The sequence below is a fragment of the Anomalospiza imberbis genome, unplaced genomic scaffold, assembly GCF_031753505.1.
Source record: "Anomalospiza imberbis isolate Cuckoo-Finch-1a 21T00152 unplaced genomic scaffold, ASM3175350v1 scaffold_144, whole genome shotgun sequence".
In the NCBI taxonomy this organism is placed as follows: Eukaryota; Metazoa; Chordata; class Aves; order Passeriformes; family Viduidae; genus Anomalospiza; species Anomalospiza imberbis.
The window spans coordinates 51,647-74,520 of NW_027099779.1; the positions used below are offsets into that span (position 1 = coordinate 51,647).

Here is a 22,874-nt window from a genome sequence, read left to right on the forward strand (position 1 = left end):
GACAATTTCCCTGGAGCACCCTTCACCCACGGTCCCAGCTGTCATCTCTAACTTCCTTCCTCTGGACATCTCCTGGTGGTGGCACCACGAGAACTTCCCTGGAGCACCCTTCACCCATGGTCCCAGCTGGTATCTCCAACTTCCTTCCTCTGGGTCATCTCCTGGTGGTGGCACCAGGAGAACGTCCCAGGAGCTCCCTTCACCCATGGTCCCAGCTGGTATCTCCAACTTCCTTCCTCTGGGACATCTCCTGGTGGTGGCACCAGGAGAACTTCCCTGGAGCACCCTTCACCCATGGTCCCAGCTGGTATCTTCACCTTCCTTCCTCTGGGACATCTCCTGGTGGTGGCACCAGGAGAACGTCCCTGGAGCACCCTTCACCCATGGTCCCAGCTGGTATCTTCATCTACATCTGGGATATCTCCTGGTGGTGGCACCAGGAGAACTTCCCAGGAGCTCCCTTCACCCAGGGTCCCAACTGGTATCTTCACCGTCCTCGTGGACATCTCCTGGTGGTGGCACCAGGAGAACGTCCCAGGAGCTCCCTTCACCCATGGTCCCAGCTGGTATCTTCATCTACCTCTGGGACATCTCCTGGTGGTGGCACCAGGAGAACTTCCCAGGAGCTCCCTTCACCCATGGTCCCAGCTGGTATCTCCAACTTCCATCCTCTGGACATCTCCTGGTGGTGGCACCAGGAGAACTTCCCAGGAGCACCCTTCACCCATGGTCCCAACGGGTATCTTCATCTTCCTCTGGGACGTCTCCTGGTGGTGGCACCAGGAGAACTTCCCTGGAGCACCCTTCACCCATGGTCCCAGCTGGTATCTTCACCTTCCATCCTCGGGACATCTCCTGGTGGTGGCACCAGGAGAACTTCCCTGGAGCACCCTTCACCCATGGTCCCAGCTGGTCTCTTCATCTACCTCTGGGACATCTCCTGGTGGTGGCACCAGGAGAACTTCCCAGCAGCACCCTTCACCCATGGTCCCAGCTGGTATCTTCATCTACCTCTGGGACATCACCTGGTGGTGGAACCAGGAGAACTTCCCTGGAGCACCCTTCACCCATGGTCCCAACGGGTATCTTCACCTTCCTTCCTCGTGGACATCTCCTGGTGGTGGCACCAGGAGAACTTCCCTGGAGCACCCTTCACCCATGGTCCCAGCTGGTGTCTCCACCTTCCTTCCTCTGAGACATCTCCTGGTGGTGGCACCAGGAGAACGTCCCTGCAGCACCCTTCACCCATGGTCCCAGCGGGTATCTTCATCTACCTCTGGGACATCTCCTGGTGGTGGCACCAGGAGAACATCCTAGGAGCTCCCTTCACCCATGGTCCCAACGGGTATCTTCAATTTCCTGTGGGACATCTCCTGGTGGTGGCACCAGGAGAACTTCCCTGGAGCACCCTCCACCCATGGTCCCAGCTGGTATCTCTAACTTCCTTCCTCTGGGACATCTCCAGGTGGTGGCACCAGGAGAACGTCCCAGGAGCTCCCTTCACCCATGGTCCCAACGGGTATCTTCACCTTCCTCTGGGACATCTCCTGGTGGTGGCACCAGGAGAACTTCCCTGGAGCACCCTTCACCCATGGTCCCAGCTGGTATCTTCATCTACCTCTGGGACATGTCCTGGTGGTGGCACCAGGAGAACTTCCAACATCCCAACGAGCCCACGGTGGACACCAAGACCCCAGAACCTCCCTTTCTCCCATCTACCACCACCCTCTTCCTCTTGGCACATCCCAACGAGCCCATGGTGAACACCAAGAGTGAAGAACCTCCCTTTCTCCCATTTAGCGCCACCTTCTTGCTCTTGGTCCATCTCAACGAGCCCACGGTGGACACCAAGACCCCAGAAGCTCCCTTTCTCCCATCTACCACCACCCACTTCCTCTTGGGCCATCCCAACGAGCCCATGGTGGACACCAAGAGTGAAGAACCTCCCTTTCTCCCATCTACCACCATCGTGTTTCTCTTGGGCCATCCCAACGAGCCCACGGTGGACACCAAGAGTGAAGAACCTCCCTTTCTCCCATCTACCACCACCCTCTTCCTCTTGGGCCATCCCAACGAGCCCATGGTGGACACCAAGACCCCAGAACCTCCCTTTCTCCCATCTACCACCATCCTCTTCCTCTTGGGACATCCCAACGAGCCCATGGTGGACACCAAGAGTGAAGAACCTCCCTTTCTCCCATCTACCACCACCCTCTTCCTCTTGGGCCATCCCAACGAGCCCATGGTGGACACCAAGACCCCAGAACCTCCCTTTCTCCCATCTACCACCATCCTCTTCCTCTGGGGACATCCCAACGAACCCATGGTGGACACCAAGACCCGAGAACCTCCCTTTCTCCCATCTACCACCATCCTCTTCCTCTTGGGCCATCCCAACGAGCCCATGGTGGACACCAAGAGTGAAGAACCTCCCTTTCTCCCATCTACCACCATCCTCTTCCTCTTGGCACATCCCAACGAGCCCATGGTGGACACCAAGAACCCAGAACCTCCCTTTCTCCCATCTACCACCACCCTCTTCCTCTTGGCACATCCCAACGAGCCCATGGTGGACACCAAGAGTGAAGAACCTCCCTTTCTCCCATCTACCACCACCCTCTTCCTCTTGGGACATCCCAACGAGCCCATGGTGGACACCAAGAGTGAAGAACCTCCCTTTCTCCCATCTACCACCACCCTCTTCCTCTTGGGACATCCCAACGAGCCCATGGTGGACACCAAGACCCCAGAACCTCCCTTTCTCCTATCTACCACCATCCTCTTCCTCTGGGGACATCCCAACGAACCCATGGTGGACACCAAGACCCGAGAACCTCCCTTTCTCCCATCTACCACCATCCTGTTCCTCTTGGGACATCCCAACGAGCCCATGGTGGACACCAAGAGTGAAGAACCTCCCTTTCTCCCATCTACCACCACCCTCTTCCTCTTGGCCATCCCAACGAGCCCATGGTGGACACCAAGACCCCAGAACCTCCCTTTCTCCCATCTACCACCACCTTCTTGCTCTTGGGCCATCCCAACGAGCCCATGGTGGACACCAAGAGTGAAGAACCTCCCTTTCTCCCATCTACCACCACCCTCTTCCACTTGGGACATCCCAACGAGCCCATGGTGGACACCAAGACCCCAGAACCTCCATTTCTCCCATTTATCGCCACCTTCTTCCTCTTGGGACATCCCAACGAGCCCATGGTGGACACCAAGACCCCAGGAGCTCCCTTTCTCCCATCTACCACCACCCTCTTCCTCTTGGGACATCCCAACGAGCCCACGGTGGACACCAAGAGTGAAGAACCTCCCTTTCTCCCATCTACCACCACCCTCTTCCTCTTGGGCCATCCCAACGAGCCCACGGTGGACACCAAGACCCCAGAACCTCCATTTCTCCCATCTACCACCATCCTCTTCCTGTTGGGACATCCCAACGAGCCCATGGTGGACACCACGACCCCAGAACCTCCCTTTCTCCCATCTACCACCATCCTCTTCCTCTTGGCACATCCCAACGAGCCCACGGTGGACACCAAGAGTGAACAACCTCCCTTTCTCCCATCTACCACCACCCTGTTCCTCTTGGGACATCCCAACGAGCCCATGGTGGACACCAAGACCCCAGAAGCTCCCTTTCTCCCATCTACCACCATCCTCTTCCTCTGGGGACATCCCAATGAGCCCACGGTGGACACCAAGAGTGAAGAACCTCCCTTTCTCCCATCTGCCACCACCCTCTTCCTCTTGGGACATCCCAATGAACCCAGGGTGGACACCAAGACCCCAGAAGCTCCATTTCTCCCATCTACCACCACCCTCTTCCTCTTGGGCCATCCCAACGAGCCCACGGTGGACACCAAGAGTGAAGAACCTCCATTTCTCCCATTTATCGCCACCTTCTTCCTCTGGGGACATCCCAACGAGCCCATGGTGGACACCAAGAGTGAAGAACCTCCCTTTCTCCCATCTACCACCACCCTCTTCCTCTTGGGACATCCCAACGAGCCCATGGTGGACACCAAGAGTGAAGAACCTCCCTTTCTCCCATCTACCACCATCCTCTTCCTCTTGGCACATCCCAACGAGCCCACGGTGGACACCAAGACCCCAGAACCTCCCTTTCTCCCATCTACCACCACCCTCTTCCTCTTGGGCCATCCCAACGAGCCCATGGTGGACACCAAGACCCCAGAACCTCCCTTTCTCCCATCTACCACCACCCTCTTCCTCTTGGGCCATCCCAACGAACCCATGGTGGACACCAAGAGTGAAGAACCTCCCTTTCTCCCATCTACCACCATCGTGTTTCTCTTGGGCCATCCCAACGAGCCCATGGTGGACACCAAGACCCCAGAACCTCCCTTTCTCCCATTTATCGCCACCTTCTTGCTCTTGGGACATCCCAACGAGCCCATGGTGGACACCAAGAGTGAAGAACCTCCCTTTCTCCCATCTAGCACCATCCTCTTCCTCTTGGGCCATCCCAATGAACCCATGGTGGACACCAAGAACCCAGAACCTCCCTTTCTCCCATCTACCACCACCCTCTTCCTCTGGGGACATCCCAACGAGCCCATGGTGGACACCAAGAGTGAAGAACCTCCCTTTCTCCCATGTACCACCACCCTCTTCCTCTTGGGCCATCCCAACGAGAACATGGTGGACACCAAGAGTGAAGAACCTCCCTTTCTCCCATCTACCACCACCCTCTTCCTCTTGGCACATCCCAACGAGCCCATGGTGGACACCAAGAGTGAAGAACCTCCCTTTCTCCCATCGACCACCATCCTCTTCCTCTTGGGCCATCCCAACGAGCCCACGGTGGACACCAAGAGTGAACAACCTCCCTTTCTCCCATCTACCACCACCCTCTTCCTCTTGGGCACATCCCAACGAGCCCACGGTGGACACCAAGACCCCAGAACCTCCATTTCTCCCATTTATCGCCACCTTCTTCCTCTTGGGCCATCCCAACGAGCCCATGGTGGACACCAAGACCCCAGAACCTCCCTTTCTCCCATCTACCACCATCCTCTTCCTCTGGGGACATCCCAACGAGCCCACGGTGGACACCAAGAGTGAAGAACCTCCCTTTCTCCCATCTACCACCATCCTGTTCCTCTTGGCACATCCCAACGAACCCACGGTGGACACCAAGAGTGAAGAACCTCCCTTTCTCCCATCGACCACCACCCTCTTCCTCTTGGGCCATCCCAACGAGCCCATGGTGGACACCAAGAGTGAAGAACCTCCCTTTCTCCCATCTACCACCACCCTCTTCCTCTGGGGACATCCCAACGAACCCACGGTGGACACCAAGAGTGAAGAACCTCCCTTTCTCCCATCTACCACCATCCTCTTCCTCTTGGGACATCCCAACGAGCCCACGGTGGACACCAAGATGAAGAACCTCCCTTTCTCCCATCTACCACCACCCTGTTCCTCTTGGGACATCCCAACGAGCCCATGGTGGACACCAAGACCCGAGAACCTCCCTTTCTCCCATCTACCACCACCCTCTTCCTCTTGGGACATCCCAACGAGCCCATGGTGGACACCAAGACCCCAGAACCTCCCTTTCTCCCATCTACCACCACCCTCTTCCTCTTGGCACATCCCAACGAGCCCATGGTGGACACCAAGAGTGAAGAACCTCCCTTTCTCCCATCTACAACCATCCTCTTGCTCTTGGGCCATCCCAACGAGCCCATGGTGGACACCAAGAGTGAAGAACCTCCCTTTCTCCCATCTACAACCATCCTCTTCCTCTTGGGCACATCCCAACGAGCCCACGGTGGACACCAAGACCCCAGAACCTCCATTTCTCCCATTTATTGCCACCTTCTTCCTCTGGGGCCATCCCAACGAGCCCATGGTGGACACCAAGAACCCAGAACCTCCCTTTCTCCCATCTACCACCACCCTCTTCCTCTTGGGACATCCCAACGAGCCCATGGTGGACACCAAGAGTGAAGAACCTCCCTTTCTCCCATCTACCACCATCGTGTTTCTCTTGGGCCATCCCAACGAACCCATGGTGGACACCAAGAGTGAAGAACCTCTCTTTCTCCCATCTACCACCACCCTCTTCCTCTTGGGACATCCCAACGAGCCCATGGTGGACACCAAGACCCCAGAACCTCCCTTTCTCCCATCTACCACCACCCTCTTCCTCTTGGGCCATCCCAACGAGCCCACGGTGGACACCAAGAGTGAAGAACCTCCCTTTCTCCCATCTACCACCACCCTCTTCCTCTTGGGACATCCCAACGAGCCCATGGTGGACACCAAGAGTGAAGAACCTCCCTTTCTCCCATCTACCACCACCCTCTTCCTCTTGGGCCATCCCAACGAGCCCACGGTGGACACCAAGAGTGAAGAACCTCCCTTTCTCCCATCTACCACCATCCTCTTCCTCTTGGCACATCCCAACGAGCCCATGGTGGACACCAAGAGTGAAGAACCTCTCTTTCTCCCTTCTACCACCACCCTCTTCCTCTTGGGCCATCCCAACGAGCCCATGGTGGACACCAAGAGTGAAGAACCTCCCTTTCTCCCATCTACCACCACCCTCTTCCTCTTGGGCCATCTCAACGAGCCCATGGTGGACACCAAGACCCAAGAACCTCCCTTTCTCCCATCTACCACCATCCTCTTCCTCTTGGGCCATCCCAACGAGCCCATGGTGGACACCAAGACCCCAGAACCTCCCTTTCTCCCATCTACCACCACCCTCTTCCTCTTGGGCCATCCCAACGAACCCATGGTGGACACCAAGACCCCAGGAGCTCCCTTTCTCTCATCTGCCACCATCCTCTTCCTCTTGGCACATCCCAACGAACCCACGGTGGACACCAAGAACCCAGAACCTCCATTTCTCCCATCTACCACCACCCTCTTCCTCTTGGGACATCCCAACGAGCCCATGGTGGACACCAAGACCCGAGAACCTCCATTTCTCCCATCTACCACCATCGTGTTTCTCTTGGGCCATCCCAACGAACCCATGGTGGACACCAAGAACCCAGAACCTCCCTTTCTCCCATCTACCACCACCCTCTTCCTCTTGGGACATCCCAACGAGCCCATGGTGGACACCAAGACCCGAGAACCTCCATTTCTCCCATCTACCACCATCGTGTTTCTCTTGGGCACATCCCAACGAGCCCACGGTGGACACCAAGACCCCAGAAGCTCCGTTGTCCCCGCGGGCCGCGTCCCGCCTCACCTGGAGGAGACACCACGTGCTGGTTGAGGTGGGGCGGCGTGCTGTGCTCGGGCGCCGGGGGCAGGTGGGACGGGGTCAGCTCGGGCTGGGGCAGGTGCAGGATGGGTTGGCCAAAATGGGCCATGGTGTCGAACATGGTCCCCGGCAAGGGGTGCTCCAGGACGGGCACCTGGGCGGGGACGAAGGGCGGCGGCGGCGGCGGCGGCGGCGGCGGCGACGCCTTCAAGGGCGCCGCGGGCTGCGGGACGGGCGGCGGCGGCTGCGGCGGCTGCAGCGCCGGCGGGACGGGCTGCGGCGGCGCCGGAGGGGGGTTGCGGCGGCGCCGGCGCCGGTTGGTGGTGGTGGTGGTGGTGCTGTTGAAGAGGGAGGAGTTAGGAAGGGTGGAGATGTTCTGGTGGGACGTCAAAATGGGGGTTTGGGTAGGGAAATGAGCGCCTGAGGTCATCAAATGTTCCCGCCGGTCACCGAAATCGGTGTTTTGGTCGTCAAAAGGAACTCTGGGGTCGTCAAAATGGGGTTTTGGACATCAAAATTGGGGTTTTGGTCATCAAAAAGGGGTTTTGGACATCAAAATTGGTGTTTTGGTCATCAAAATGGGGTTTTGGACATCAAAATCGGTGTTTTGGTCATCAAAATGACCTCTGGGGTCATCAAAATGGGGTTTTGGACACCAAAATTGGGGTTTTGGTCATCAAAATGGGGTTTTGGACATCAAAATCGGTGTTTCGGTCATCAAAATGACCTCTGGGGTCATCAAAAGGGGGTTTTGGTCACCAAAATTGGTGTTTTGGTCATCAAAAGGGGGTTTTGGTCACCAAAATTGGTGTTTTGGTCATCAAAACGATCTCTGGGGTCGTCAAAATGGGGTTTTGGGACACCAAAATCGGTGTTTTGGTCATCAAAATGGGGTTTTGGACACCAAAATCGGTGTTTTGGTCATCAAAATGATCTCTTGGGTCGTCAAAATGGGGTTTTGGACACCAAAAATCGGTGTTTTGGTCAACAAAACGACCTCTGGGGTCGTCAAAATGGGGCTTTGGACACAAAATTGGGGTTTTGGTCATCCAAATGATCTCTTGGGTCGTTAAAATGGGGTTTTGGACACCAAAATCGGTGTTTTGGTCATCAAAATGATCTCTTGGGTCATCAAAATGGGGTTTTTGGACACCAAAATCGGTGTTTTGGTCATCAAAATGATCTCTTGGGTCATCAAAATGGGGCTTTGGACACAAAATTGGGGTTTTGGCCATCCAAATGATCTCTTGGGTCGTTAAAATGGGGTTTTGGACACCAAAATCGGTGTTTCGGTCATCAAAACGATCTCTTGGGTCGTCAAAATGGTGTTTTGGACAACAAAATTGGTGTTTTGGTCATCAAAACGATCTCTTGGGTCATCAAAATGAGGTTTTGGACACCAAAATTGGTGTTTTGGTCATCAAAACGATCTCTTGGGTCATCAAAATGAGGTTTTGGACACCAAAATTGGTGGTTTGGTCATCAAAATGGGGTTTTGGACACCAAAATTGGTGGTTTGGTCATCAAAACGATCTCTTGGGTCATCAAAATGGGGTTTTGGACAACAAAATTGGTGTTTTGGTCATCAAAATGATCTCTTGGGTCGTCAAAATGGGGTTTTGGACACCAAAATTGGCGTTTTGGTCATCAAAACGATCTCTGGGGTCATCAAAATGGGGTTTTGGACACCAAAATTGGTGTTTTGGTCATCAAACGACCTCTTGGTCGTCAAAATGGGGTTTTGGACACCAAAATTGGTGTTTCGGTCATCAAAACGATCTCTGGGGTCGTCAAAATGGGGTTTGGTCACCCAAAATTGGTGTTTTGGTCATCAAAATGATATCTAGGGTCGTCAAAATGGGTTTTGGACATCAAAATCGGTGTTTCGGTCATCAAAATGATCTCTTGGTTCGTCAAAATGGGGTTTTGGACACCAAAATCGGTGTTTTGGTCATCAAAAATGGTGTTTTGGACACCAAAATTGGTGTTTTGGTCATCAAAATGACCTCTGGGGGTCGTCAAAATGGGGTTTTGGACACCAAAATTGGTGTTTTGGTCATCAAACGACCTCTTGGTCGTCAAAATGGGGTTTTGGACACCAAAATTGGTGTTTCGGTCATCAAAATGGGGTTTTGGACACCAAAATTGGTGTTTCGGTCATCAAAACGATCTCTGGGGTCGTCAAAATGGGGTTTGGTCACCAAAATTGGTGTTTTGGTCATCAAAATGATATCTAGGGTCGTCAAAATGGGGTTTTGGACATCAAAATCGGTGTTTCGGTCATCAAAATGATCTCTTGGTTCGTCAAAATGGGGTTTTGGACACCAAAATCGGTGTTTTGGTCATCAAAATGGTGTTTTGGACACCAAAATTGGTGTTTTGGTCATCAAAATGACCTCTGGGGTCGTCAAAATGGGGTTTTGGACACCAAAATTGGTGTTTTGGTCATCAAAATGGGGTTTTGGACAACAAAATTGGTGTTTTGGTCAACAAAAACGACCTCTGGGGTCATCAAAATGGGGCTTTGGACACAAAATTGGGGTTTTGGTCATCAAAATGGGGTTTTGGACACCAAAATTGGTTTTTCAGTCATTGAAATGTGGTTCTGGACACCAAAATTGGTTTTTTGTCATCGAAATGTGGTTCTGGACACCAAAATTACGTCCTCGGTCATCTAAATGGACTTTTTGGTCATCAGAACACCTCCCAGACCATCAAAACGTCCTCCGAGTCACCAAAATGTCCTTGTGGCCATCCAAAAATGGCTTTTTTGGCCATCCAAACGCCTGACTTGGCTACTGAGGTGAATTTTTGGCCACTGAAATGTCCTCCTGTGTCCTCAAGGTGACTTTTTTGGTCGTTGAGACGACCTTCTGCCTCGTCACCCCCGCTCCCTGAGGGTCGGCTAAAAGGATTTCTAACACCACAACGGCCTCTGGGGTCACCCAAACGCAGGTCGAGACCTCAAAATGAGCTCCTGGGCCACCAAAGGGGCTTCTTTGGCCAGCGAAACGACCTCGTGGGCCACCCCAACGTGGCGGCTCTGGGCACCAGAATGTTCTCGTGCGCCATCGAAACGATCGGTCCCATCCCAACCCACGGATCCAGCCCGACTCCAACCCACGGATCCCATCCCAACCCACGGATCCAACCCAACTCCAACCCATGGATCCAACACAACCCATGGATCCAACACAACCCTTGGATCCAACCCGACTCCAACCCATGGATCCCATCCCAACCCATGGATCCCATCCCAACCCACGGATCCAACCCGACTCCAATTCATGGAGCCCATCCCAACCCATGGATCCAACCCAACCCACGGATCCAACCCGACTCCAATCCATGGATCCAACACAACCCTTGGATCCCATCCCAACCCACGGATCCAACCCGACTCCAACCCATGGATCCCATCCCAACCCATGGATCCAACTCAACTCCAATCCATGGATCCCATCCCAACCCATGGATCCCATCCCAACCCATGGATCCAACTCAACTCCAATCCATGGATCCCATCCCAACCCACGGATCCAACCCAACTCCAACCCACGGATCCAACCCGACTCCAATCCATGGATCCAACAAAACCCTTGGATCCCATCCCAACCCATGGATCCAACTCAACTCCAACCCATGGATCCCATCCCAATCCATGGATCCCACCCCAATCCATGGATCCCACCCCAATCCATGGATCCAACCCGACTCCAATCCATGGATCCAACTCAACCCATGGATCCCATCCCAACCCATGGATCCCATCCCAACCCACGGATCCAGCCCAGCTCCAATCCATGGATCCCATCCCAAACCACAGATCCCATCCCAAACCACAGATCCCATCCCAACCCATGGATCCCATCCCAAACCACGGATCCAACCCGACTCCAACCCATGGATCCCATCCCAACCCATGGATCCCATCCCAACCCACGGATCCAACTGAACTCCTATCCATGGATCCCATTCCAACCCATGGATCCCATCCCAATCCATGGATCCAGTCCAGCTCCAATTAATGGATCCCATCCCAACCCATGGATGCCGTCCCAACTCATGGATCCCATCCCAACCCACGGATCCAACTCAACTCCAACCCATGGATCCCATCCCAACCCATGGATCCCATCCCAACCCATGGATCTCATCCCAATCCCAATCCATGGGTCCAACCCAATCCCAACCCATGGATCCCATCCCAACCCATGGATCCCATCCCAATCCCAGTCCATGGATCCCATCCCAATCCATGGATCCAACCCGACCCCAACCCATGGATCCCATCCCAATCCCAACCCATGGATCCCATCCCAATCCTAACCCATGGATCCCATCCCAATCCATGGATCCCATCCCAATCCCAGTCCATGGATCCCATCCCAATCCCAACCCATGGATCCCATCCCAATCCCAGTCCATGGATCCAACCCAAATCCAATTCATGAATCCAATGCCAATCCATGGATCCCCTCCCAATCCATGGCTCCAACCCAAATCCAATTAACGGATCCCATCCCAATCCATGGATCCCATCCCAGTCCCAACCCATGGATCCCATCCCAATCCCAATTAATGGATCCCATCCCAATCCCAATCCATGGGTCCAACCCAAATCCAATTCATGGATCCAATCCCAATCCATGGATCCCCTCCCAATCCCAAACCACGGATCCCATCCCAACCTACGGATCCCATCCAATCCCAACCCATGGATCCAAACCAAATCCAATTCATGGATCCAATCCAAGGATCTAGTCCCAATCCCAACCTAATCCATGGATCCAATCCCAATCCCAACCCATGGATCCAAACCAAATCCAAGTCATGGATCCAATCCCAAGGATCTAGTCCCAATCCCAACCTAATCCATGGATCCAATCCCAATCCCAATCCATGGATCCAACCCGAATCCAATTCATGGATCCAATCCCAAGGATCTAGTCCCAATCCCAACCTAATCCATGGATCCAATCCCAATCCCAATCCATGGATCCAAACCAAATCCAAGTCATGGATCCAATCCCAAGGATCTAGTCCCAATCCCAACCTAATCCATGGATCCAATCCCAATCCCATTCCTACCTTTTTCTGCTCCCCGCCCCGAGTGCCCTTTTTTCTTCAACTTCGGCGCCATTTCTGCCAAAAATAAACGGGAGAAGGAACAACATTAATTTGGGAACGGCTTCGGACGAACCCGACGGCACCGATCGGGAACGGGGCGGGAATTCTCCAGGGACTGACTGGAATTCCCCTGGGATTGACTGGAATTCCCCCGGGATTTCCGGGATTGGGGATGGGGGATTTTGCCGCCAAAAAAAAAAAAAAAAAAAAAAAGAGGGAAAATTGTTGGAAAAAGATCCAATGGCCAAGAAAATCCATGGATTCAACAGGACCAGGCGTCCCGGGAAAGTCGCTGCTCCAGAGAGAGAACCTTGGCAAAATTCATCGCCGGCATTGGATCCCAGCTGGAATCGCGCTCCCAGGAGGAGATTCCAAGGACTTCAAACCAAGGGCGATCCCAAATTCCATCGCCGGTGCTGGGTCCCAGTGGGAATTGCGAGACCCAAAAGAATCATCCTGGATTTCGGAGATCCCAACCTTCATCACCAATTGTTGATCCAAGTCGGAATCACGACGGCCAGAAGATTCCAAGGGTTTCAACCCAAAGACGATCCCAAATTCCAACGTCGGTTGTTGGTCCCAGTCGGACTCGCGTTCCCAAAGGATCGTCTTGGATTTTGGAGATCCCAAGGATGACCTCAACCTTCATCCCCATTTTTTGTGTCCCAGTTGGAATTGTGATGTCCAGAAGGATCATCCTGGATTCCGGCGATCCCAACCCAAGGACGATCCCAACTTCCATCGGCAGTTTTGGATCTCAGTGGGGTCACGTTCCCAGAAGAAGATTCCAAGGATTTCAACCCAAAGATGATCCCAAATTCCTCTGCCAGTGTTTGATCCCAGAAGGATCATCCTGGATTTTGGAGATCCCAAGGACGATTCCAACTTTCATTCCCAGCTATCGGGTCCCAGTCAGAATCGCGAGGTCCGAAAGAAGATTCCGGGGATCCCAACCCAAGGACGATCCCAAACTCCCATCACCGATTTTGGCTCCCAGTCGGAATCGCGAGGTTTCATGGAGACCACCTGGAGATCCCAACCCAAGGCTGATCCCAACTTTCATCATCGGCTGCTGGGTCTCAGTTGGAATCGTGTTCCCAGAGGGATCATCCTGGATTTTGGAGATCCCAAAGATGATCCCAACCTTCATTGCCAACTGGAATTCTCTAGTCCAGAAGGATCATCCTGCAACGTGGAGATCCCAACCCAAGGATGATCCCAAATTTCACCACAGATTTTTGCGTCCCAGTTGGAATTTTCTGGTCCAGAAGGAGATCCCAAGGATTTCAACCCGAGGATGATCCCAAACTGTCGGATCTGAGTCGGAATCGCGTTCCCAGAAGGATCATCCTGGATTTTGGAGATCCCAACCCAACCCATGGACGAACCTTCACCCCCGAATCCATGGGGATAAAATCCAGGATTGACGGAAAAGTCACTTCCAGGTGATTTTGGGGCAGAAAGGTCAAATCCAGGCACGGATTTTTCCCAAATTTTTGGGGATTTTTCCCAAATTTTCCCCGAAATCCTGATTTTATTCCCACCTAAAGAGCGAAACGCCGACGGACGGATCCAAATTCCCACACCCTGGGGTAAAAATCCCACGAAAAATGAGGATTTTTGGCTTTCCTTATTTCGAAACATCCAACGGATTCGATTTTCCAGGTTTTTGAGGGAGTGAGGAATTGGTCTTTCCAAGGCTGAGAAATCTTGGAAAAATGAACAAAAAAAAAAAAACGGATTTTGGGGAAATCTTTGGGGCGGATCGAAGTTTTCTGGGGAAAAAAAATTTGGATTTGGTGGTTTGGAGTGAAATTCATCCCCAAAAAAATGCCTTTTCCAGGTTTTTCTGCTTCCAACCACCGTTTTTTGTGGAAAAATGAAGGCTCTGGATTTGGGATGAACCCAATCCCGTTAATTTTGGTGGATTTGATGGGAAATCAGGCAAAAACCGGAAAAACCCGCTAAAAATAGGATTTAAAGGATAAATCCAGGGAAGAATTCAGCACCAAATCCTTGGATTTCCCCGTTTCTAAATCAGGCTTTAAAATTCCAAGAGGACCTTACAACCTCATCCAAAAATCCCCAAATTTACGACGGTTTTAAAGTTGTCCTAAAAAAAAATGATGAAAAATGTTCAAAAATCCCTAATTCTGGATTTATCCTGGAAAAATCCTGGAAAATCGCCACCAGATCCGGCTCGGTCCTGGATTTTTTTGGGGATTATTTCACTTTATTTGGGATTTTTTCCCTTTTTTGGGGGAGATTTTTGGGCATTTTTTCCCTTTTTTTTTTGGGATTTAAGCCCGGCTCAACTTTCGATTTGGCGATGGGAACAAATCCCAAACGCACGGTGCGGATCGGAGCGAGGAAAGGTGGGAATTGGGAAAATTTGGGATAACACCCAAGAAAAAATCGGAATTTTATCCCAAGGGAGGCGCAGGGAGCAACGCCGGGAATTGAAATTCCAAATTCCCTCAAAATCCAATTTTTCCTCCAGATCCCAGATCCCAAATCCACCCAGAACCGGAAAAATAAAAAGGGATTTATCCCTAAAATCCCATTTCCTGCAGGATTTACCCCTAAAATCCCGTTTTTCCCAATTTTTCCATCTGTAAAATCCCCCTAAAATCCCATTTTCCCCAATTTTTTCCATCTGTAAATCCCATTCCCTCAGGTTTTTTACCCCTAAAATCCCATTTTCCCCCAATTTTTCCATCTGTAAAATCCCATTCCCTCAGGTTTTTTACCCCTAAAATCCCATTTTCCCCAATTTTTTCATTTCTAAAATCCCATTCCCCGCAGGTTTTTTACCCCTAAAATCCCATTTTCCCCAATTTTTTCCATCTGTAAAATCCCCCTAAAATCCCATTTTCCCAATTTTTCCATCTGTAAAATCCCATTTCCTGCAGGATTTACCCCTAAAATCCCATTTTTCCCAATTTTTCCATCTGTAAAATCCCCCTAAAATCCAATTTTCCCCCAAGTTTTTCATCTCTAAATCCCATTCCCTCAGGTTTTTTACCCCTAAAATCCCATTTTCCCAATTTTTCATCTCTAAAATCCCATTCCCTCAGGTTTTTTACCCCTAAAATCCCATTTTCCCCCAATTTTTCACCTGTAAAATCCCATTCCCTCAGGTTTTTTACCCCTAAAATCCCATTTTCCCCCAATTTTTTCACCTGTAAAATCCCATTCCCTCAGGTTTTTTACCCCTAAAATCCATTTTCCCCAATTTTTCCATCTGTAAAATCCCCCTAAAATCCCATTTTCCCAATTTTTCCATCTGTAAAATCCCATTTCCTGCAGGATTTACCCCTAAAATCCCATTTTTCCCAATTTTTCCATCTGTAAAATCCCCCTAAAATCCAATTTTCCCCAAGTTTTTCATCTCTAAAATCCCATTCCCTCAGGTTTTTTACCCCTAAAATCCCATTTTCCCCCAATTTTTTCACCTGTAAAATCCCATTCCCTCAGGTTTTTTACCCCTAAAATCCCATTTTCCCCCATTTTTTTCATCTGTAAAATCCCATTTCCTGCAGGATTTACCCCTAAAATCCCATTTTCCCCCAATTTTTCCATCTGTAAAATCCCATTCCCTCAGGGTTTTTACCCCTAAAATCCCATTTTCCCCAATTTTTTCCATCTGTAAAATCCCATTCCCTCAGGTTTTTTACCCCTAAAATCCCATTTTCCCCAATTTTTTCATTTCTAAAATCCCATTCCCGCAGGTTTTTTACCCCTAAAATCCCATTTTCCCCAATTTTTCCATCTGTAAAATCCCCCTAAAATCCCATTTTCCCAATTTTTCCATCTGTAAAATCCCATTCCCTCAGGTTTTTTACCCCTAAAATCCCATTTTTCCCAATTTTTTCATCTGTAAAATCCCGTTTCCTCCTTTTTTTTATCCATAAAATCCCGCTTTTTTCCCATAAAATCCCATTCCCTCAATATTTTTATCCACAAAACCCAACTTTCTCCATCTTTTTACCCCCAGAAAATCCCATTTTCTTCTGCCTTTTTTTCCATAAAATCCCATTTTTTTCCATAAAATCCTTTCCCTCCATCCTTTTTTTCCATAAAATCCTTTTCCTTCCACCTTTTTATCCACAAAATCCCAATTTTTTCCCATAAAATCCCTTTCCTTCCATCCTTTTATCCACAAAATCCCATTTTTCCATAAAACCACTTTCCTTCCATCCTTTTTTCCACAAAATCCCATTTTTCCATAAAACCACTTTCCTTCCATCCTTTTTTTCCATAAAATCCCATTTTTTCCCCATAAAATCCCTTTTTTTTCCCATAAAATCCCTTTGTTTCCATTCTTTTTATCCATTAAATCCCATTTTTTTCCCATAAAATCCCTTTCCTTCCATCCGTTATTCCATAAAATCCTTTTTTTTTCCATAAAACCCCTTTTTTTTCCCCATAAAATCCCTTTATCCCTTTCCTTCCATCCTTTTACCCCAAAAAATCCTTTTTTTTTTTCATAAAATCCTTTTCCTTCCATTCTTTATTCCACAAAATCCTTTTACTTCCCCATAAAATCCCTTTTTTCCCCCATAAAATCCCTTTGTTTCCATTCTTTTTATCCATTAAATCCCATTTTTTTTCATAAAATCCCTTTCCTTCCATCCTTTATTCCACAAAATCCTTTTCCCCCATAAAATCACATTTTTTCCCCATAAAATCCCTTTTCCTTCCACCCTTTTTCCCCATAAAATCCCTTTTTTTTCCCATAAAATCCCTTTCCTTCCACCTTTTTATCCACAAAATCCCAATTTTTTCCCATAAAATCCCATTTCCTTCCACCTTTTTATCCACAAAATCCCATTTTTCCATAAAATCCCTTTCCTTCCATCCTTTATTCCACAAAATCCTTTTCCCCATAAAATCCCATTTTTCCCATAAAATCCCATTTCCTTCCACCTTTTTATCCACAAAATCCCATTTTTCCATAAAATCACTTTCCTTCCATCCTTTTTTCCATAAAATCCCAATTTTTCCCCATAAAACCCCGTTTTTTTTCCCATAAAATCCCTTTCCTTCCATCCTTTTTTCCATAAAATCCCAATTTTTCCCCATAAAACCCCGTTTTTTTTCCCATAAAACCCCTTTCCTTCCACCTTTTCCCCCATAAAATCCCATTTTTTCCCATAAAATCCCTTTCCTTCCACCTTTTTATCCACAAAATCCCAATTTTTTCCCCATAAAATCCCTTTCCTTCCATCCTTTATTCCATAAAATCCCATTTTTTTCCCCATAAAAACCCTGTTTTTTCCCCATAAAATCCCTTTTCCTTCCATCCTTTATTCCATAAAATCCTTTTTTTTTTCCCCATAAAATCCTTTTTTCCCCACAAAATCCCTTTTTTTTCCCGATAAAAATCCCTTTCCTTCCATCCTTTATTCCATAAAATCCTTTTTTTCCCCCATAAAATCCCTTTTTTTTCCCGTAAAATCCCTTTCCTTCCATCCTTTATTCCATAAAATCCCATTTTTTCCCCATAAAATCCCTTTCCTTCCACCTTTTTTCCATAAAATCCCTTTTTTTCCCCATAAAATCCCTTTTTTTCCCCATAAAATCCCTTTTTTTCCCATAAAATCCCTTTCCTTCCATCCTTCATTCCATAAAATCCCTTTTTCTTTCCCCATAAAAAGCCCTTTTTTTTCCCATAAAATCCCTTTTCCTTCCACCTTTTTATCCACAAAATCCCAATTTTTCCCCATAAAATCCCTTTCCTTCCATCCTTTTTTTCCCCATAAAATCCTTTTTTCCCCACAAAATCCCTTTTTTTCCCGATAAAATCCCTTTCCTTCCATCCTTTATTCCACAAAATCCTTTTTTTTCCCCAGAAAATCCCTTTTTTTTCCATAAAATCCCTTTCCTTCCATCCTTTATTCCATAAAATCCTTTTTTTCCCCCCATAAAATCCCATTTTTTTCCCATAAAATCCCTTTTCCTTCCACCTTTTTATCCACAAAATCCCATTTTTTTCCCATAAAATCCCTTTCCTTCCATCCTTTTTTCCATAAAATCCCATTTTTTTTCCATAAAGTCCTTTTTTTTTCCATAAACTCCCTTTCCTTCCACCTTTTTTCCATAAAATCCCTTTTTCCCCCATAAAATCCCTTTTTTTTTTCCATAAAATCCCTTTCCTTCCATCCTTTATTCCACAAAATCCTTTTTTTTTCCCCATAAAATCCCATTTTTTTCCCATAAAACCCCTTTCCTTCCACCTTTTCCCCCATAAAATCCCAATTTTTCCCCATAAAATCCCTTTTTTTTCCCCGTAAAATCCCTTTCCTTCCATCCTTTATTCCATAAAATCCCATTTTTTTCCCATAAAACCCCATTTTTTTCCCGTAAAACCCCTTTCCTTCCACCTTTTCCCCCATAAAATCCCAATTTTTCCCCATAAAATCCCTTTTTTTCCCGATAAAATCCCTTTCCTTCATCCTTTTTTCCATAAAATCCCAATTTTTCCCCATAAAATCCCTTTTTTTTTCCGTAAAATCCCTTTATCCCTTTCCTTCCACCTTTTATCCACAAAATCCCATTTTCTTCCCAAAAAATCCCTTTCCTTCCATCCTTTTTTTCCACAAAATCCCCAATTTTTTCCCCATAAAATCCCTTTTTTTCCCTGTAAAATCCCTTTCCTTCCATCCTTTTTTTCCATAAAATCCCAATTTTTCCCCATAAAATCCCATTTTTTCCCATAAAATCCCTTTCCTTCCATCCTTTATTCCCCAAAATCCTTTTACTTCCCCATAAAATCCCAATTTTTTTCCATAAAATCCTTTCCTTCCATAAAATCCCTTTCCTTCCACCTTTTTATCCATAAAATCCCTTTTTTTTCTCATAAAATCCCTTTCCTTCCACCCTTTTTTCCCCATAAAATCCCTTTTTTTTCTCATAAAATCCCATTTCCTTCCACCTTTTTATCGCCAAAATCCCATTTTTCCATAAAATCCCTTTCCTTCCGTCCTTTATTCCAAAAAATCCTTTTTGTCCCCATAAAATCCCTTTTCCTTCCATCCTTTTTTCCCCATAAAATCCCTTTTTTTCCCCATAAAATCCTTTTTTTCCCCCATAAAATCCCTTTATCCCTTTCCGTCCATCCTTTTTTCCATAAATCCCAATTTTTCCCCATAAAATCCCTTTTTTTTTCCGTAAAATCCCTTTCCTTCCGTCCTTTATTCCACAAAATCCTTTTCCCCATAAAATCACATTTTTTCCCCATAAAATCCCTTTTCCTTCCACCCTTTTTCCCATAAAATCCCATTTTTCCCCATAAAATCCCTTTCCTTCCACCTTTTTATCCACAAAATCCCTTTTTTTTCCCCATAAAATCCCTTTCCTTCCACCTTTTTTCCATAAAATCCCTTTTTCCCCATAAAACCCCCCTTTTTTTTTCCCATAAAACCCCTTTCCTTCCATCCTTCATTCCATAAAATCCTTTTTTCCCCATAAAAATCCCTTTTTTTCCATAAAATCCCTTTCCTTCCATCCTTTTCTTCCCCATAAAATCCTTTTTCTTCCCATAAAATCCCTTTTTTTTCCCATAAAATCCCTTTCCTTCCATCCTTTTATCCATAAAATCCTTTTTTTCCCCCATAAAATCCCATTTTTTTCCCATAAAATCCCTTTTCCTTCCACCTTTTTATCCACAAAATCCCATGTTTTTTCCCATAAAATCCCTTTCCTTCCATCCTTTTTTCCATAAAATCCCATTTTTTTCCATAAAGTCCTTTTTTTTCCATAAACTCCCTTTCCTTCCACCTTTTTTCCATAAAATCCCTTTTTCCCCCATAAAATCCCTTTTTTTTTTTCCATAAAATCCCTTTCCTTCCATCCTTTATTCCACAAAATCCTTTTTTTTTCCCCATAAAAATCCCATTTTTTTCCCATAAAACCCCTTTCCTTCCACCTTTTCCCCCATAAAATCCCAATTTTTTCCCCATAAAATCCCCTTTTTTTTTCCATAAACTCCCTTTCCTTCCATCCTTTTTTCCATAAAATCCCATTTTTTTCCCATAAAACCCCGTTTTTTTTCCCATAAAACCCCTTTCCTTCCACCTTTTCCCCCACAAAATCCCATTTTTCCCATAAAATCCGACTCCCTCCCTCGTTTTTCTCCACAAATCCCCATTTTTTCCCCCGTACATCCTCTTTCCCTCCGTCTTTTTTTTCTTTCCCCCCGCCCCTCCATCTCCACGCAACGTTCCCGACAGCTCCGCCGTTAATTCCCGTTTTCCCCGAAACCCTCCCGCGGCGCTCGCTCCGGCGTCGTAAAAAAAATCCAAAAACCGAAAAAAAAACCGGGAAAACCAAAAAAAAAACCAAAAAAAAAATCACGGGACGGGGGTCAGGAAATTCCAAAGGCTTCCCCAAAGAAGAATGGACGGCGAAGGCAGGAATGAAATCGAGTTTATTTGTCCGGAAAAGGTCGGGAAAGGCGGGAAGCGCTAACCTGAGTCCGACTCGTCGCTGTCGGAAGAGCTCGACTCGCTGCTGGATTCCGACTCCGACGAGGAGAATCCCTTGAGCTTGGAGGAGCCGGCCAGGACGTCGAGCTTCTCTGCCGGGAACAACGGGAGCGCGTCAGCGCGGGGGCGTTAACGGGGGAACGACCGCCTCAACCCAACGGGTTTGGACTAAGGTCAACCAGGGCATGGCAACGGGGTCGTCCTGAACTCAACGGGGTCATACTAAACCCAACCAGCTGGTCCTAAACTCAACGGGGTCGTCTTGAACCCAACCGGGTCATCCCAAACCCAACGGGGTCGTCCTGAACTCAACCGGGTCATACTAAACCCAACGGGGTCGTCCTGAACCCAACCGGCTGGTCCTAAACCCAACGGGGTCATCCTGAACTCAACGGGGTTGTCCTGAACTCAACGGGGTTGTCCTGAACCCAACCGGGTCATCCCAAACCCAACGGGGTCGTCCTGAACTCAACGGGGTCGTCCTGAACTCAACGGGGTTGTCCTGAACTCAACGGGGTCGTCCTGAACCCAACTGGGTCATCCCAAACCCAACCAGCTGGTCCTAAACCCAACGGGGTCATCCTGAACCCAACCGGGTCATCCTAAACCCAACGGGGTCATCCTAAACCCAACGGGGTCATCCTAAACCCAACCGGCTGGTCCTAAACCCAACGGGGTCATCCTGAACCCAACCGGGTCATCCTAAACCCAACGGGGTCATCCTAAACCCAACGGGTCATCCTAAACCCAACCGGCTGGTCCTAAACCCAACGGGGTCATCCTGAACCCAACTGGGTCATCCTAAACTCAACCGGCTGGTCCTAAACTCAACAGGGTCATCCTAAACCCAACTGGGTCATTCTAAACCCAACTGGTTGGTTCTAAACTCAACGGGGTCATCCTAAACCCAACCGGGTCATCCTGAACCCAACGGGGTCGTCCTGAACCCAACCGGGTCATACTAAACCCAACGGGGTCGTCCTGAACTCAACAGGGTCGTCCTGAACCCAACGGGGTCATCCTAAACCCAACCAGCTGGTCCTAAACCCAACGGGGTCATCCTGAACCCAACCGGGTCATCCTGAACCCAACGGGGGTCATCCTGAACCCAACGGGGTCGTCCTAAACCCAACCGGGTCATCCTAAACCCAACCGGGTCGTCCTAAACCCAATGGGGTCGTCCTAAACCCAACGGGGTCATCCTGAACCCAACTGGGTCATCCCAAACCCAACCGGCTGGTCCTAAACTCAACGGGGTCATCCTAAACCCAACCGGCTGGTCCTAAACCCAACGGGGTCATCCCAAACCCAACGGGGTCATCCTGAACCCAACGGGGTCGTCCTGAACCCAACCGGCTGGTCCTAAACCCAACCGGGTCATCCTGAACCCAACGGGGTCGTCCTGAACCCAACGGGGTCGTCCTGAACCCAACGGGGTCATCCTGAACCCAACGGGGTCGTCCTAAACCCAACCGGGTAATCCTGAACCCAACGGGGTCATCCTGAACTCAACGGGGTCGTACCAAACCCAACCGGCTGGTCCTAAACTCAACGGGGTCGTCTTAAACCCAACCGGGTCATCCCAAACCCAACGGGGTCGTCCCAAACCCAACGGGGTCGTCCTGAACCCAACCGGGTCATACTAAACCCAACCGGGTCATCCTAAACTCAACCGGGTCGTACTAAACCCAACCGGCTGGTCCTAAACCCAACCGGGTCATCCTGAACCCAACTGGGTCGTCCTGAACCCAACCGGGTCAGCCTAAACCCAACTGGGTCATTCTAAACCCAACTGGTTGGTTCTAAACTCAACGGGGTCATCCTGAACCCAACTGGGTCGTCCTGAACCCAACCGGCTGGTCCGAAACCCAACGGGGTCATCCTAAACCCAACCGGGTCATCTTGAACCCAACGGGGTCATCCTAAACCCAACGGGGTCATCCTAAACCCAACGGGGTCATCCTGAACCCAACCGGGTCATCCTGAACCCAACGGGG

At 49.0% G+C, this 22,874-nt stretch overlaps 2 protein-coding genes across 2 annotated transcripts in view; one reads left to right on the forward strand and one right to left on the reverse strand.

Moving 5' to 3' along the window:
• The window catches only part of LOC137466156 (bromodomain-containing protein 4-like), a 137,556-nt gene that overhangs the window by 49,820 nt on the left and 64,862 nt on the right, over positions 1–22,874 (forward strand).
• Positions 20,802–22,874, reverse strand: part of LOC137466157 (bromodomain-containing protein 4-like) — a 30,311-nt gene continuing 28,238 nt past the window's right edge. Inside the window, exon 6 of the mRNA XM_068178012.1 lies at positions 20,802–20,969. Coding sequence (XP_068034113.1) covers positions 20,857–20,969 — 113 coding nt within the window. The 3' untranslated portion in view covers positions 20,802–20,856. The remainder of the gene's footprint in view (positions 20,970–22,874) is intronic.